The 17,651-nt window shown below is 38.6% G+C and overlaps 2 protein-coding genes across 2 annotated transcripts in view; both read left to right on the top strand.

The window, feature by feature from the left end:
• LOC114665934 (NACHT, LRR and PYD domains-containing protein 3-like) overlaps nucleotides 1-17,651 on the top strand; it is a 578,897-nt gene that overhangs the window by 40,171 nt on the left and 521,075 nt on the right. The gene's annotated exons all lie outside the window — the stretch shown is intronic.
• LOC127529235 (NACHT, LRR and PYD domains-containing protein 12-like) overlaps nucleotides 5,967-17,651 on the top strand; it is a 36,259-nt gene continuing 24,574 nt past the window's right edge. Inside the window, exons 1-5 of the mRNA XM_051932270.1 lie at nucleotides 5,967-6,142; nucleotides 11,939-12,105; nucleotides 12,284-12,458; nucleotides 14,986-15,051; nucleotides 15,140-16,865. Coding sequence (XP_051788230.1) covers nucleotides 6,052-6,142; nucleotides 11,939-12,105; nucleotides 12,284-12,458; nucleotides 14,986-15,051; nucleotides 15,140-16,865 — 2,225 coding nt within the window. The 5' untranslated portion in view covers nucleotides 5,967-6,051. The remainder of the gene's footprint in view (nucleotides 6,143-11,938; nucleotides 12,106-12,283; nucleotides 12,459-14,985; nucleotides 15,052-15,139; nucleotides 16,866-17,651) is intronic.

The raw sequence follows: 17,651 nt of genomic DNA, 5'->3' as shown, positions 1-17,651 counted from the left end.
TATTACTCTACCAAGACAAAACAATTTATGTATTACTATCCATTTCACATTATTACTATGTATTAAATTAAGTATTATTTATTTTGAATTATTTATCTATTATATTATAGTATAGGGCGGCACGGTGGCGCAGTGGGTAGCACTGCTGCCTCGCAGTTGGGAGATCTGGGGACCTGGGTTCAATTTCCGGGTCCTCCCTGCATGGAGTTTGCATGTTCTCCCCGTGTCTGCGTGGGTTTCCTCCGGGCGCTCCGGTTTCCTCCCACATTCCAAAGACATCCAGGTTAGGTGGATTGGCGATTCTAAATTGGCCCTAGTGTGTGCTTGGTGTGTGGGTGTGTTTGTGTTTGTCCTGCGGTGGGTTGGCACCCTGCCCAGGATTGTTTCCTGCCTTGTGCCCTGTGTTGGCTCCAGCAGGCCCCCGTGACCCTGTGTTCGGATTCAGCGGGTTGGAAAATGGATGGATGGATGGATATTATAGTATAGTTTTTTTTACCTGTTTTGCACTTGTCCTGTGTATATGTATACGGTTTGTTACACCACAGTCCTGGGGGACATTATTTCATGCCACTGCATGCTGCAATACTGGGTGTGGATAGTGTGACAATAAAGCCACTTGACTTGACTACTAGTCGGTTCTTTTGTACATAATGTTTAGCAACTGTCATTGTTGTTGTTATGTCTGGCTGTCCTCATGAAGGAACATGTAGGCTGATTTCTGTGAAATTCGTATTATTTCACTTATTCTGTACATTTTTTAACTTATTTATAGAGTGTCCTAGAGCCAGCTGCTCTGGTAAAGGAAACCCCTTGCAAGAAAATGTTTTCAGATGAGGAAAAGAAATGCTGGGGACAGAAGAGCTTTGTCTCTTACACTGGCTTGTGATAGTATTCAATTAGATATAGAGGTTGTATTTCTGCACATCATATTGTCTAAAGAGTATAAAAGAAAAAGAAAACACTTTGGTTCTTGTTTTTAATGAAGTAATTCCACCAACACTTGTAAGGAACTAACTTTAAATACAGTATGTGATAAATCCTAACTGCATCTCTCAACCTTGACTATTGAAAATAAAATTTTCCCAGCAGGGTGTGTGTGTGTTTATGTCAATAATCTGCTGTTACACTGTTTAATATGTAGTTACAATAATAAAACAGAGGCAGAAAAAGATGAACTTTGTCTTTATTGCTTGTATACAATGTTCAGTCCTAGGTTTTGTGCAAGTTTTATTACCTAGTAAAAAAAAGATAAATAAAAAAAAGGTTGTAATTCAAGTAACCTTTGATCCTTCATTTGTCTAAGACAGGGAGTAGGCTGATTTTTTCCAGGTAAAATGTAAAGAAACAGATGGATCTTTTATTCAAGAAAAGGCCTAAGACAAAAGCTGAGACATTTGAGTCGAGTGGACAGAGAAGTCACATCGCAGTCATCAGACGATGACAACATGAAGACAGAGCAGAGGAACACACAAACAAAGTAAGAAAGCTGTTAAAGTGCCTCAAGAGACATTAACATGTTGTAATGGGAATCAAAATCTTAATTATAGTGCATATAATTTGTGTAAACAAAATATATATGCTGAAAAAAATATTCCATTATATTCTCAAACATGTCTAATCCAAACCAGGGTCATGGGGACTAGAGCCTGACTGGCAGCATTGGGCATAAGACAGGAAAAACAAGTGAGTGTGAACTCCGCTCACACAGAGCCAGATTAGAATCACCAACTAACCGTATCATCATATATTTGGAGACACAGAGTGAATGCAATGACTGGGCACAAGATTCAAAACCAGACAATGGCATCAATGAGGAAGGAGTGCTGCTCACAGTTCTCCTATTAATATTTGAAGTGCAAATGATGTATATAAATGTATTCAGTTAATACATTGTACTGTTCATATAGTGAATTTTTATTGGTCTGAACAGTTGTTTCTGGCAAAAAGTATTAAGTGCATTAGCATTCACACCACTTCATTAACGGACACTTTCTTTCCACTGATAATAAGGATAATGAAAAAGAACTCGTACTGACAGCTGCTTGAGTGTTTCTCACATCTATTATTTGATGTTGCATGTGATATATGGGGTTTGCATTTAATCTCTCCATTTCATTGATTCTTTCTTGTTGGTGCTGTACTGCTCTCTTTATTCTATGATCACTAGATAGAATTCTGCTGTAGTGTCTATGTGACATTAAAACTTGAGCTTGAACATTTCAAAGACCTGCTGATTTCAGTACAGTACTGATTCTAAATGTGTCCCCAAGGGAGATTGAGAGAGTAAGAAAACCTGATGTATGCCTTTCAAATCTATCATCTGCTGTTGTATTTGATGTTTTGCGTTGTTGTCTTTATGTTTTGTTAACATCCTACTGCTATCATTAGTATGCAGGAGAAAGGCAAGTAAGAATTTCAATATGTTATATACAGTACAATTATGTACATGATGATATCAGACCAGTTTGAAAGAAACTCTTCCTTCAGCTAAATGTGTTTACCTAAAGAACCGTAGCGAAGGTTCAGAGATATGCTGGATAATATAAATCAGAACACACATCCATCAGGCTATCTGTTTGAAACAACTTTAAGAACTTTTTAACTTTACCAAGTTTGAGATAGTTATTGGTAAGGATGACAGCTGTTTTATGAATCATCTGCTATATAAGTAACCTGTTCCTGTCCTTCATCATATCCTTATAATCAGTAGTGTAGTGGTTAAGGATTTGGACTTCCAACCATGAGGCAGTGGGTTCAAATCCTGCTATTGAAACTGTGTGACCCTGAGCAAGTCACTTGACCTGCCTATGCTCCAATGGGAAAAAAGAAAAGAAATGTAACCAATTGTATCATAAATGTTGAGAGTTACTTTGGATAAAAGCTTTGATCAATAAATGTAAAAGGATTGTGTTTTACGTTTAGAGTTTGCTTGATTAAGGGTTTGCATACGTGTTGATTTGAGTTTTGACATTAGTTCCACACAAATTGCAAACTGATTTATGTTACTGTCAGGGCCGGATTTATATGTTAAGAGGCCCTAGGCTATTCCACTTATGAGGCCCTTTCACCTTCCATTTTTAAGTTTGTAAATTACATGAGAGATAATAAAATTTTGCTAACAATTTGAATGTAGGCCCCTCTTGATCTTGAGGCCCTAGGCTGAAGCCTAGTTAGCCTATAGGAAAATCCGGCCCTGGTTACTGTTCTATTTTGTTTATTGCAATACCATTTCGAAATTGGTAACGTGACCATGATCATTACAGCATGTGGAATATACTGTAAGTAGGGCAACCTTGTCAACATCTCTCGGTGGATGTGCTAACCTTTTGAACATCTTAATGATAGTTAGTTTCATTTTCAAGCAGACTCCTAATGGCTGGATATTTTGATGAATTTTGCTCCAGTCTCCATTTTAAATCTGAACCTTGTCAAATTTGAAGACTTGTTGCTCTGATTCCTGTTAACTTGTTTCAGTCTGTCTTCCCAGTTTTGACATCCTGCTCATCCTGAGCTCGTAAGTTGTCTTAACTCTGCTCTTTCTTGTAACAGTCCTCAGAAATCTTGTATGTCTGCAACAATTTTGCACTCTACTCATTCAATCATTCAAACTTACCTCTGATTAATCTTTTTTCAGTCACCTCAGATTAATAAAACTCCTCAGACAAAAAATATTTTTTTGTTTCTTCTCACTACAAATCCCACTCCAGACTGGACTATATTTTTATGTCTGTGTTATTAATCTGACAACTTTAAATGTTTATTGTTGGGGGGGATTCGTGCATAGATTTCTGGGTTTTGGAAATCAAACATCATTTTGTTTTGTATATGTAAAAACTGCCATTTTGTAATTCCCACTTGTCATCACACTACTCCAGGGATCCAGGAGACATACTGTATTCTTGATGTCATTGTCACAACATTTTAAATACTGGCACAATGGGTCTCTCCTCATTCATGACTGTGAATAAAACAAAGAGCTTTCTGCATGTTTCTTTTTTGAATTCTCGTTTTGAAATCTTTAGCATTCCCATTTGAAGTTAACATTTGGTTTACATTTTGGCTATGGCAGCAGACTTAGTTTCCTTTTCGCTAATGACCTGTTTTATGCTTTCAACATTTAATTAATCTTATGGTCCACAGTGTTCACAGATGGTACAGTCTGCATCTCTGTCCATTCACAAAGGTTTACAGCTCTGGTTACCCACCCTTAAGGGTCACATCTCCCTTTCTGGAGTTTTACCATTTCATTACTCCAAAATTCTCAGTTCTTGCAGGAGCTCTCTCAACAATGAGTTGTCTCATTCAAGACATCTTTAATTAGGTGAGTTCAAATTTAACTTCATACTTCTGAAGAAATTCTAATTTCTTGAATTAGAGTCTGTATTCATCTACCATCATGTTTAAAATAGGTTAGGGACTCCCTTAATTTGAACTACTCCTTCTTTATCCTTCCTCTCCTCTCCCATTTTAGAGGGAAAAAGGGGAAATGCATTTATTGGCCATGTCACATTTTTATCATTCTGTGTCACTCTTTTTAAATGAGATCTTCGCTAGGCTTGCATGTTTGATATGTTAATATAAGTTCCCTACAACTGACCAATAAATTAAACTGAACTGCTTCTTATGGGATTTCCAGGTGAATTGAAAATGTTTTACAATTCTTCACTACCACCAGCTCATGTTCACAATGTACCTTTTAACTTTGCAGAACATCAAAACATTTCCAACCTTCCATTCCTCATCCTCCTTTCCATATTTTCATCAGACCTTGACTGCATTACTTCAATATATATTTAAATACTTCTCTTGGACAAAATTGCTTCCAGATTAGCTACACCTGCCAGATTGCTGACATGGATTGAGAATAAATGAACTTATTTCCACCTTTCCTAACTCAACTACAGTAGCTCTGTTTCTGATTTTACTTTATTTTCAAAACATTGCTATTGACTTCTGAAAATCTTTAATTTCTTAGTCGTCAGTCTAACTGTGTGACTAGAGCTAGACATCTGAGAGCCTGACATCATCATTATTATGATTTGAACTTCAATCATTTTTTGTGTACTCTTCATAATATGGTGCAGCTGGATGCAGAAATGCCAAGTCACGTAGAGATAAAAGTTGGCACTCCAACCGTATCATCCTGTTTATTCCACAAAAAAGAGTCCAATAAGAGAAATGCCTCTTGCCGTTATGTTTCCAGCCCATAGGCAAAATCTAAACAAAGCTGCAGAATTAGAAATCATTCACAGGAATTGGGGTTGCTCAGATGGGTTGCTCTGGCCGTTAAAGCTGCCTCCTTCTGCGCAGCCGGGTTTCTTATAGTGGATGAACCAGAAGGGACAGAGCTAAGTGTCCTCACTGGATGGGTTCTCAGTGCTGCAGGGAGAGAAGAGGAAGAGAATGTTAGTGACAGAGCCCTCTCTCACCTTATTGGGTTATCAAAAACCCTGATTAAGTCTGTGAGGAGATCCTCCAACATGCATGCATGACAATGGTTACTTTTAAATTGTATTCTTGTTTGCTTTGTAAATTATATTCAGTAAAGAGTATTATAAAATGTAAAGATTGATTATTACATGCCTAAATCAGCATCAGGTCATACCCGGTCACAGAATGTGACACCAGTCCTGTGATATCCAGTGGATGAGTGTACTGTACAGACACCAGAGTTCTTCATGTTTTATATTCCTATTGTATCTTTTCTTGATTACATCTTCAGCTGTATAGGTGCGTACTGACTATAAAGGTGGTAGTCCTGTGACTGTGATGTCTAGCAGTTCCTGTGCTTTTACAAGAGGATCTTCTCCCAGCAGGCTGTCATTTGCAAATGGGTAATAAAACTGTCAATACCTTTTCTCTTCATAGCCATTGTCTTTGTGTTTGACATCTCTAATCGATCCTAATCTCTAATCTAATTCTGAAGAAATTGATTTTAAATTATTTTCCTTATTTTTTTGCAGTCTCCATTTATCTCAGAATGTGTCATAGTTAAATGACTTTGGGGAGGAGACAATCTGATTGCACATTTAGTCCTCCAGAGATCTTCAAATGGATCAAAAAAGCTTTAAGAAAAAAGAAAAATCTGTTTCTATGATTTCAAGGAGAAGACGAACTGAAAGTGATGTTACAGCTTTGTCTGGTAAGAAGAACTCAAGGGTTGCCTTCTGTCATTTCAAGAAATTCTGAAATACATAGACTAGAAACTCGTGTTCAGTAAACTTGCCTTGGGGCATCAAATAAATAGACTCAAAATGTACGTACACAGCTTCCTGACGCAAGCATCAGGATTTATAAAAGAAAACTCAACGGGGAAATGTGTGTATATTTACGTCAGCTCTGACCCATGAGTGCAAAACGTTTAGGAAGAAATGGGAAATGATGACACCCTGGATCAAGTAGGGAAATGCAGACAAACAAGCTAAATTACAACTTGTACACGGTATTATAATTAGAATATAATACATTATAATAATGGCTCGGCGATATGAATTATATCACCGAGCCATTATTGTAATGTGTGCTAATGTGACAAACATATTAAACGTGGAAAGTATTGAATATGATGTACAGACTGAATTTCAGTTCTCTTTAAAGACAGCCAGTGTTGCGTATTTTCACTGAAGAGCTTTACTGTCTTTTTGTCAGTTTATATTGACAACCTGCTGTCACTTCTCAGGGAACTGGCCATATGTATTTGTTTTATTCTGCATTTGGTCCACTTTATATGATCTCATATGTGATGCCAAGATGAGAATGACAAACACCACTTCTCCATGGCCTGGACTAACTCATGATTCATTTATTTTGAGGCAAAGTAGCTTGGGCAGACCTCAATTTTTCATGTTTTATACTATTTATTGTATTAGCAATCATATCATTACATGTGCCAGGTATTAGCAGCTACCCACTCAGACGCTGTGCCTTATGCCTTTTCTAGACCCCCAGAACACATATGAGAGGTGCTATAATGCCACGGATAATAATAATAAATAATAATTCTTTGCATTTATATAGCGCTTTTCTCACTACTCAAAGCGCTCAGCAATTGCAGGTTAAGGGCCTTGCTCAAGGGCCCAACAGAGCAGAGTCCCTTTTGGCATTTACGGAATTCAAACCGGCAACCTTCCGATTGCCAGTGCAGATCCCTAGTCTCAGAGATCTTTCATGCTCAATTGTGGAGTGCAGGTGGATGCTCTTCAATGCAGTTGGTAGGGTCTCTAAGTGTCAGGAGGAAGGATGCTCGACCAGCCAATGAATGTCTGCAGCATCATGACTGCATATGTACAGTATGAGGCTGATTAGCATCAAGGTGATTATTATCTGTAAAGGGTAAGTTGGTTTTCTGGCATGCACATATGTTCACACTGTAATCCATGCAATGTTTTGTTATGTAAGAAAGGAACTTAGACTCAGGAAAAGAAATAAAGAAATATGCAGAAATATGGAGTGGAGTAAAAAAGTGTGTAATGTATCTGAGGAGTACTGTGTCTTCTCAGTAATTCACTCTAGCTATAAATAGTAGTGAGACACAAACTCAGGACCTTTGGATTACCCAACAATCTTTGTTACCATATAGCTAAAGAAGAACTCAGTCAATTCAATGGCTAATCAGTCATCCCCAAAGCAAATCAGGTTTACGTCTAAATGCTGATGAATAATCCAAAAGTCTTGGGTTTTTGCCTTGTCACATATTATCTCAGGGAGAACAGCAGCTGTAAGTGGGAGTGTTGTCCTGAGTGAACTCCTGAGAAGAGGCACATAAATAGAATTAAAATTAAAAGTAAAAACTTTTCTTGGAAACCAGTAACGTTATCAGGAATAGATGTCCTGAAGCTTCTCTTTCTATCTTTTATGGTATTTTAAGTATGAGTGTCTAATGGCAAATTATGAAAGCTGAAAGCAACAATGACATAGATTTTAGAGTTACTTTCTCACAACTCCAGATCATTTTCTCCATATGTTGAATATTTCCTTTCTCATTGTGTCAGTGAGGGATTTCTCGGATAATCCAGTTACCCCACTTCCTGCAGATTAAGTTAAATAGGCCTTTATATTGTCTAGTGAGATAAAGAGTCAATGAATCTGTCCTGCAATGGACTGTTGTCCTATCCAGGTTTTTAGAACAATACATTACAACATTAGAACACTCTAGACAAGAACAGGCCATTCAGCCCAACAAAGCTCACCAGTCCTATCCACTTATTTCTTTCAAAATAACATCAAGTTTTGAAAGTCCCTAAAGTCTTATTGCCTACCACACTACTTGGTAGCTTATTCCAAGTGTTTGTGTGAATACAAACTTCCTAATGTTTGTGTGAAATTTACCCTGAACAAGTTTCCAACTGTGTTCCCGTGCTCTTGATGAACTCATTTTATAATAACAGTCTTGATCCACTGGACTAATGTCTCTTCTTAATCTTCTTTTGCTCAAAATGAAAAGGCTCAGCTCTTTCCTCGTAATTCATTCCCTGTTGCCCTGGAATTAGCCTGGATTCTTCATCTGGACTTTTTCTAGCATTGCTATGTCTTGGAGACCAACTGTATGCAGTACTCCAGATGAGGCCTCACCAGTGTGTTATAAAGCTTGAGCAGAACCTCCTGGGACTTGTACTCCACACATCAGGGCACACTATATAACCTAAAATGCTGTTATCCTTCTTAATGGCTTTTGAACACTGTCTGGCAGTTGATAATGTAGAGTCCACTATGACTCCTAAATCCTTCTCATAAGGTGTACTTTCAATTTTCAGACCTCCCATTGTGTATTCAAACCTAACATTTTTAAATCCTACATGTAATACTCTATATTTGCTAACATGGAATTTCATCTGCCACAAAACTGCCCAAGCCTCTATGCTATCCAAGTCCCTCTGTAATGATTCAATGGATTCCATATTATCTGCCAATCCACCTAGCTTGGTATGATCTGCAAATCTAACTAGCTTGTTACTTATTTTCCTATTCAAATCAATTAAATATATTAAAAATAGCCATGGCACTGATCCATGTGGAACACCACTCTTAACCTCAGTCAATTCAATTAGCTATAACTCTCTGATTCCTGTGTCTGAGCCAATTCTGCCCCTGTCTACAAACATCACCCTGAACCCCCACTTCTTTAAGTTTGATGCCCAACCTCTTATGTGGCACTTATCAAATTCTTCCTAACACTCCAGATAAACAATATTATCTGCTCCACTTTGATTATACCCTTTTGTTGCTTCCTCATAGAATTCTTGCTTGTTAGAAAAACACAACCTCCCTCTTCTGAACCCATGCTCACTGTTCAGTTAAACTCCTGTTCTTGTCATGTGTTGCTCAATCTTATTCCTTAATAATTCCTTCCATTAATTCCCTAATGATGTACTTTAAGCTTACTGGCCTATAGTTGCATGGATCAGCCCTGTCACCCTTCTTATATAACGGGATAATATTTGCTATTTTCCATTCCTTCAGAATCTCCCCAATGCAGAGTGACCTACTAAAAATATGTGAACGGTATATACTTGTATATGCACTTGCTAACTTCCTGAAGAATTCAATGGTAAATATTATCTGGTTGTGGAAATTTGTTTGATTTCAGCCTATTTAACCTGAGCAGCTCTTCTCCCTCTACAATTTCTAAATCCCTCAGTACCTCCTTAGTAGTCCCATAAGCTGGGAGGTTATCTACTTCCTCACTTTGTGAAGACCTTAGGAAAATACAAATAGCATCTGTTATTTCACTGTCTGTATTTTAATTCCCCTTTACTACGCCTGATGCACTTTAAAATACTGAAATAATCTCTTTGGGTCATCTTTTGCCTTATCTGCTATATTCCTGTCCGTCTTTTAGCCTCCTTAATACCCTTCTTAATGGTTGCCCTTATGTATGTCATTTATTCCAAAATGGAAAATGACAACTGGATGCACCACTGCCCTGGCCATGAGCCTATCCATGCTTCTAGGGAACTCTCCCACCTGTGCACCTGGAAGACAACACACTCTCTCTCTCTGGAGCAAACTTGTGCTTCGATCCCCTTAATGACTGACTCCCCAACTATCATTACCTCTTGCTTTCTGGGAACTAGTGTGAGGTGGTCCATTGGTGCTTCTCATACCTGCCTGTCAGCTCAGAATCTTCAGAGACACCATCCACCTCGCCAATGACCTGAAAACATTTTGATACTTCCAATTCTTTGTTTGATTGCGCCAGGCAGTGTGCACCCTTTACCTTGAGCCTTGTGACCATGACCCACTTACCTCTACCTGTCTAGCCTGGAATCTCCCCTTTAGTGGTGCACAGCAGCTCTCTAAAGGACACCTGGGCCAGGTCCGCCAATTCTCTACTACCAAACAGGCTAGCCAACTCTTCCTTCAATTCAGCAATGAGGTGCTGGATCAGCTGGCATCTCTTGTAGATGTAGCTCTCACAGAAGACTGCCTCCTCCAAGGTGTCATCTAAAAAGTCTAACATCCATCAGGACTTGCATTGAACTTCCCTTATTATTAAAATTTGAGTTCGAATAACTACAACTGCCTTAACTACCTTTTTTTATTATTATTTTTTAATTAAATGATTTAACTTATATGGCAAAACTAAAAAAAATGAATCCAACGAAACTGGATTAAAGAACTGCTACAATTATTTAATACCTTCTGGCCTCTTAAACTCCTGTAATCTTCTCCCCCTTGAATACGTGCTGTTTGTTCTTCTATGTGGTTAACTTTACTTGTCTCTGTCTGTTCTCCTAACTTTGCGCTCCTCTTATTCTTTACTTAAAAGCTGTCAACTCGCACCATTTGTACTCCTTCATATTAATGAACCCTTACACTGTTTCCCTCTTAACTGTCCTACTTTTCTGACTGCTACGAACAGTTCAGTATAGAAAACCTTGTTTACTGAATATGTTAATTTCTTACTGTCGTATCTGTTCCTATGGCTGCTTGTGCCTAATCGGCATCCTAATGCTGGCTGCCTGCCTATGTACCACTGAGTCCTTCTCTTTAGCGCTTTGAAGTCAGCCGCTGCTTTTCCTTTTTTCCCCACTAAGGAATCACCTGTTTCTGTTACTTATAACTATTCATCACTATGACGCTGGTTATTTATTTACAGAGATGCCAGTGTCAGCTACTGCTGCTTACAACACTGCCTCACTGACATTAATATGAATACAAATAACAAGAACAAGTACACATAACAAGTAACTTTTCCAAATGCACCACCAAATGCACAGCTGCTTTTGCTCCTATGCAGGCAAAAAAAAAAGCAAAAAAACCTTCTAAAGGAAAAACCTTTAAAAATTCCTTAGCGGCAATCAAACGCAAGTTTATAGGAATATATATTTTTAATTAACCCTCAAACAATACAAAACAACAACTTTCAGCAACTCTCAACCAATCTCTCTCGCTTGCAAAAATGTTGTCAGCACATCAGTACATTTCTAAAGCTTAGATGCTAAAGGCTTGGTGCTGATGATGTGAATAAAGACCTGGAGCTACAGTGTTGCTAATCAAAATCATCATCAAGGGAAAACAGTGCATTGCAAAGTGTGGAATAAATGTAGCTCATTTAAAAGAGAAGTCATTTGTTCTGGAACTAAAATCATAAGCTAGCCTGAGAACAAAGTAGCTATTTCCACAGATTGAGATATAGCAGGAGAAACCACACAAGCGAGTGAGAGAAGAAGTGAGAACAAACAGAACAGGTAAATCATTCCACTAGGACTACTTGAAGTGAAGTATTAGAATTTCATGATAACTTGCTTATTCTCTATATTGTTTACCACACCTTAGGCAGCTTCAGTGCCATCAGACTTACAGCATAAATAAAAAAAAAACACTCAGGAGTTGGTACAGAGATATATTTACTTGGCAGTGGGCTTTTATGTCACAAAAAAATAATTCCAGAGACTCCACAGATTATCATGTTCCTGTCTTTCTTTGTTTCATTTAGGTATGATAGAGAAGTTTCGGAAAGTGATTAAAAAATTACCTCATGAAGATCTTCTCAAGGTCACCGAGTTCTACAAGCCCTACTTGGCCTATATCATCGAATACGACATCACCAGCATCCTGCAGAACTTGGTCACTAAGCACATCCTTGCCAATGATGAGGCAAAGGTAGAAAAGTCTTTCTTTTTTTCTTTTAAAGAGAGGGATAAAGAACAGTAAGAGGGTCTCCTGACACTCCATAAGGAAAATGTATTGTTAGTTTGAGATCATCCCACCAAAATGAATGATACGTCCCATTGGTTCTCCTCTGAAAACTCTAACTCCACCCTCTCCACCTGTCTTTCAGAAAATTAAAGCAAAAGAGGAATCTGAGGGGATTGCAGGTGCGGATTGCTTTATCAGTGATGTAATGAAGAAAGACCAAATTTTGTTAGTCAGCCTTTGGGAGTCACTGGCTGAAGAATTTGTGAGATTTCCTTCACCCAACTTGACGAGAATACTGGAGGAGGTAACAGTGGGAGGTGAGTTATGTGACAGAGAAGACCCTGAATGTCTAGATAGACAAATGCATGAAGGAGCGTGATGAACACAGGAACACAATACAAAATACAAACTTGAAGTGAAACTCATTGTGTGGGCTTATTTAACAAATTCCCTCAGTAGCATTGAGATGCCAACCTTATACTCAAAACACCAGTTGCTCTCTTTTTCTATTTCTAGGACTGGAATCAGGGACCACATCAAACACATTCAGAAATTAATATGAAGCTGACTTCTGGTAGTTCCAGAAATTAATTTAAACTTTGCATGTATTTCTTTACGTAACAGTTAGTATTAGCACTCACAAGTGTCCAGACAGAGCTCTGTGTACTCATGTTAACAGGCAGAGACTCATAGATTCCTATTGTCTTCCTCTGTTCCTGGTCATACTGCCACTTTCACGTATGTACTTGTAACTAGTAACCATACTCGTTTTCCCTTTTTTTGTCAATCCCTATTACTACAAGTTTCAACCTCAGCTTCATCATATCATGGCCAGTTCTGACCACATCTCTTCATTCTCACATTCTTTAACAAGTGTTGAGGAGCATCCCACTTTCACAATATTGACAGACAAAGGTCATATTTTTTTTATACGATGGAAAGAGTAATAAATTTCTGTGCAGCAACACTGACATGCAAGATGGACGCTATGCCCATTTCTCTCAGGATTTGGCCATTTTCTTGTGTTTTTTTTAGCAGTCACTGGAAGGCAACAGTGATGCCTTGCCATGATATTGGAATGATCTGAGATGACTGAGGAGTCCAATCCTCAAGCCATAGACCCTAGGGTGGCAGCAGTTTTCAACAGCAATAGAATTGGGAGAAAAGGAAAAAGTACAAATTAGCTAAGGTCTGCTACTGGAAGACTGAAATTCTAGGAAACAAGCTCAGTTCCTAAAACCAAATCATTGTCACAGACATAGCAAAAGAGTCAAAAATCAGGATAAGCACAGAAACTGAGCCAAAACATAAGCTGGGGAACAAGATCAAAAAGACACCAACAATTTCGTAACCAGGTGTAATAAGTGTATAAGTTTAATATGTTACTGTGCTCTGTGCAAATATATTTTTTAAATCTGCCTTTTCCTACTCACATGCACAGTTGACACAGAGCCAAATCTTCAAATTGAAGTATTTGAATTGAGCAAAAAACATTCCTGAAGTTTGACCTTTTTGGAGGGGGTTTCTGAAGAGTCTTATTGTGAATTACTTCTTGTTTGTTTTTGTGTGTCTTGGGCAGCTAGGGATGAGCCTGAATGTATTATTACAATAAATAGGAAATAATACATTGAGTGAAAATTCACTTCATGCAAAGCTCATTTGATATGGATATTGTTCAGGTCATGGGTAGAAATGATTACAGTACAGTACAGGGCAGAATGGTGGCTCTAAGACTTGCCGATTCAAATCCCTGTTACTGCCAAAAGAGATCCAACTATGCTGGGGCCCTTGAGGAAACCCCATAACCTGCACTTGCTCCAGGGGTGCTGTACAATGACTGACGATGCGATCTGACCCCAAGGGGTATGTGAAAACTAACAAATTCCATACAAGAAATTTTATAAGGTGAAATAAAGAACAAAATAAATAAATAAAATAATCATAATCCAGAAGATATCAATGCTTAGAATAGAGCTGAATCTATTTTGACTTCTGATGAACCAAGGTGCTTCTGCTGATAAGGTCATTAACATCCTTTTATGTTTCATAAGTCATCATATGCTGTATTCAGAACACATTCTAGTTTAAGTCTCATAATGGTGCTAAAGTATCCTCAAATGAAATTAGATAGAATAGCTATAGGTAACAGAGTATAATGATTTTTTTTAAAAGTATGCAGGGTCTGGCCATAGATGTGACAGTGGCATCCTGCTTAAACAGAGGCCTGTGCATTTTTTTATACAGAGTTCTAAACTCTTTAAAGGTCACATATAGTACTTTTGTTCCAGAATTCTTGTGACAAATTCTGATGCCATATTGTTCTACTTTGGCCTAAAAAATTATGGTTCTGACTTTGCGGTAAAGTAGTTGTTTTAGTTTAGGAAAACAGAAGTTTTCAGGTGAGGAAGACAGACTTTTCAAGATTAGGTAGTAATTGATACTCACTGATCACTAGAGCGTAATGACGTGTTATATGTTGTCTAGCACATGGAAGTAAGAGTTTCACTGTTCTATGTGCACTTGACAATACTGGCACCATAAACCCTGTGTTTTTGTGCATTTGCTCAGAAGGTGGATACCATTTGAACTGATCTTTCCCACTCATTACTTGCCTATGGTATTTTGTGGGACTTCCTGAAATGACCAACAGAATGCTTTTAAGCAAATTTGAAGAATATTACTGATCTATCACACATGCAGAAACATTTTCTAAATTTAGTTTTCAAAAATTCAGAATTCTGTGTCTTGCAGGAAGCAGAATTACCTCTCTAAAAGTTCCATTGTGTTGATCTTCTCCATCACTGCCGTGATTGTATCCTCTGACTCTCTTATTTTCTCTTCCAGGATCAGATCTCCTGAAAGAGATGCAGTTCTGTCTCCAATCACCCATACTTGAGGATCATATTAAAGGTAAAACTCTCATGTCATGTCTCTGGTCATCATCTTCTCTAGTCGTTAACTCTCCAGTTTGCTCACTTGTTCTTTTTGTGATTTTTAGGCCTTCATGAGATTCAGAAAGCAACTATATTTGAATTCACCAGAAATCTGGAAGAGCAGTCTGCTCCAGGTGATCCCCGCACGAGGGCTGTGATCTTTGAAACTCGATACACAGAGCTGATGGTCATTCATCAGTACAAAAGAACTCCTATTGAGACACAGCATGAACTTCTGAAGACTGGGATGACACATGCAAAGCTAGTAGAGAAACAGGTAAAGGAGAAATGTGAGCGAATCTGGACTGAGCAACTTTTCAGAAGGAGTCCTGGAAGCGTCACTTCCCCCAATATTGTAGTCATCAGTGGAGTGGCTGGAATTGGAAAGACTACCATGGTACAGAAGATCATGTTCGACTGGGCCAGAGGCACACATTACAGGAAGTTTGCCTTTATCTTCCTGTTTAAATTCAGAGAGCTCAACTTCCTAGACAACACACCAGAGCCACAAATGACTCTGACAAAGCTGATAGTGAGGCAGTTCAAACATCTTAATAACCCAAGACTGACAGAAATCCTGAAGAAGCCCAAGAATCTCCTTTTTATATTTGATGGGCTGGATGAGTACAAGCACAAACTGGACTTCACACACACGCGCCTCTGTTCAAGCACAGATGGCTTCTTTCCTGTCCATATCCTTGTCTCTAGCCTGGTTTGCCAGACATTACTGAAGGGCTGTTCAGTCCTGATCACAAGTAGACCAACAGCCTTAGAGGTCTTGGATATGGAAAGAGTTGATCGATTTCTAGAGGTCCTAGGGTTTTTCCCTGAACAAAGGCAAACATACTTTAAGAAGTTCTTTGGTAACACTGAACTTAGTGATGAGGCTTTTCAGTATGTCATGGAGAATGACATCCTCTACACCATGTGCTACAACCCCTCCTACTGCTGGATCATGTGCTCTGTGCTCAAGAAGTACTTTACTCAACCCGAAGATGAGCGAGGAGAAATACCAAAAACTGTCACTGAGCTCTTTGTGATGTTCCTTCACAACATCCTAACAAATCACAGGCGAGAAGCTGAGGATGAGCGGGGGATTCTGGTGAAACTGGGAAAGATGGCATTTTATGGAGTTGACAACAGAACTCTTATTTTTTATGACAAGTATGAGATATTCTCCTTTGGTCTCCGGTCTGTCCTGTCCTCTCCATTTCTCTCCGGATTTCTGAAAGACATTTTGCAAAGAGAAAATTCTGTAAAGAACACAGCATACACATTTTTCCACCTCACCCTGCAGGAGTTTATAGCTGCCTGCTCCTTCTACCTTGATCCATCAAGTGACGTTGAGGGGGTCCTTGCAAAACTGAGCTCCTGTGAAGATGGCCGGTTTGAGATTTTCACTCAGTTCTTAACTGGACTGGCCAGACCTACTGTGTTTAAAACACTGGGGCCAATTCTTGGTGAGTTTGAGAGGAAAACAGCAGTGCGGATCCTAGAGTGGGTGAAGAAGAGAGCTGAACGGTTTCTAGGGAGCCATAATAAAAATGAAGCTCTGCGAGTGTGTCAATGGCTCTTTGAGACTAACAATAATAAATTAATCAGAGATGTCATTGGGAAAGATTTAAAGTTGAACTTTTCTGATGCAAATTTATCACCCCTGAACTGTAGTGTGCTGGGCTCTGTTATCAAATGCTGTGAAGAACTTCAAGAACTTAACCTGTCAGACACCATGCTTTCCCCAGAATGCATCAAGAGACTGGTACCAGCTTTCAGCTGCTGTAAACATGTTATGTGAGTAATAGAACTTTTAATTTTTACTGTCGCTAAAGAATGAGAGGTTTTGTTAAGTTCTCTGTGTTTTGAATTAATAAGATATTCTAATAAGTACTACTTCTACACTGCAACAGGTAAGGTCGTCACTCAGATATATCAGCTTGGGCATCTCAGTCCACTACCTGAGTTTTCTTACCTAAAAATGTATTCTGTATCAGTGTAAATGTGTTAAAGACTTGTACAGTAGTCTGATCAAGGCCTTTATGTTATCACAGAAGATATGCATGCTGGTTTGGAAGAGCAGAGATTAAAGGTGCAGAATACACCAGCAAATGTCTGGTGTAATGCACACCTACTGTGTGATGTTTGTAAAAGTCACTGAACCCAAGCAACATTCACCTGGGCTTTTGTTTCATTCAAATGCTATATAATATGATGCATAAATATCAGGTAAAATATCCAAATATTGATGTTGTAGGAGATAGCACAGCGGCCAACATCTAATGTGGCTGGTCACACTTTGTGAGATGACAAAACATTCTCCACTAACCTCACTATTCTCTGCCATCCCTTTGCAGCTGGTGATGCTGCAGTTTCCGTACCAAAGCATAATGCCGCTGGTCAGAACACTTCTTGTTCAATAATGGTGCCTGTGTAAAATGTTTTGAGTATGGGAAATGGGATTAATTAATTAAACCGGAAATAGTATACAATTCATCACACATAATTAGTACATTGGGGATCAAAGAGATTGGGTTAGTACAGCGTTTCTCAACCTTTAAGTATTTGCGACCCGAGTTTTCA

The sequence above is a fragment of the Erpetoichthys calabaricus genome, chromosome 1, assembly GCF_900747795.2.
Source record: "Erpetoichthys calabaricus chromosome 1, fErpCal1.3, whole genome shotgun sequence".
Classification (NCBI taxonomy): domain Eukaryota; kingdom Metazoa; phylum Chordata; class Cladistia; order Polypteriformes; family Polypteridae; genus Erpetoichthys; species Erpetoichthys calabaricus.
The sequence above is the reverse complement of the archived record's forward strand: the minus strand, read 5'-3'. Positions and strand labels throughout refer to the sequence as shown.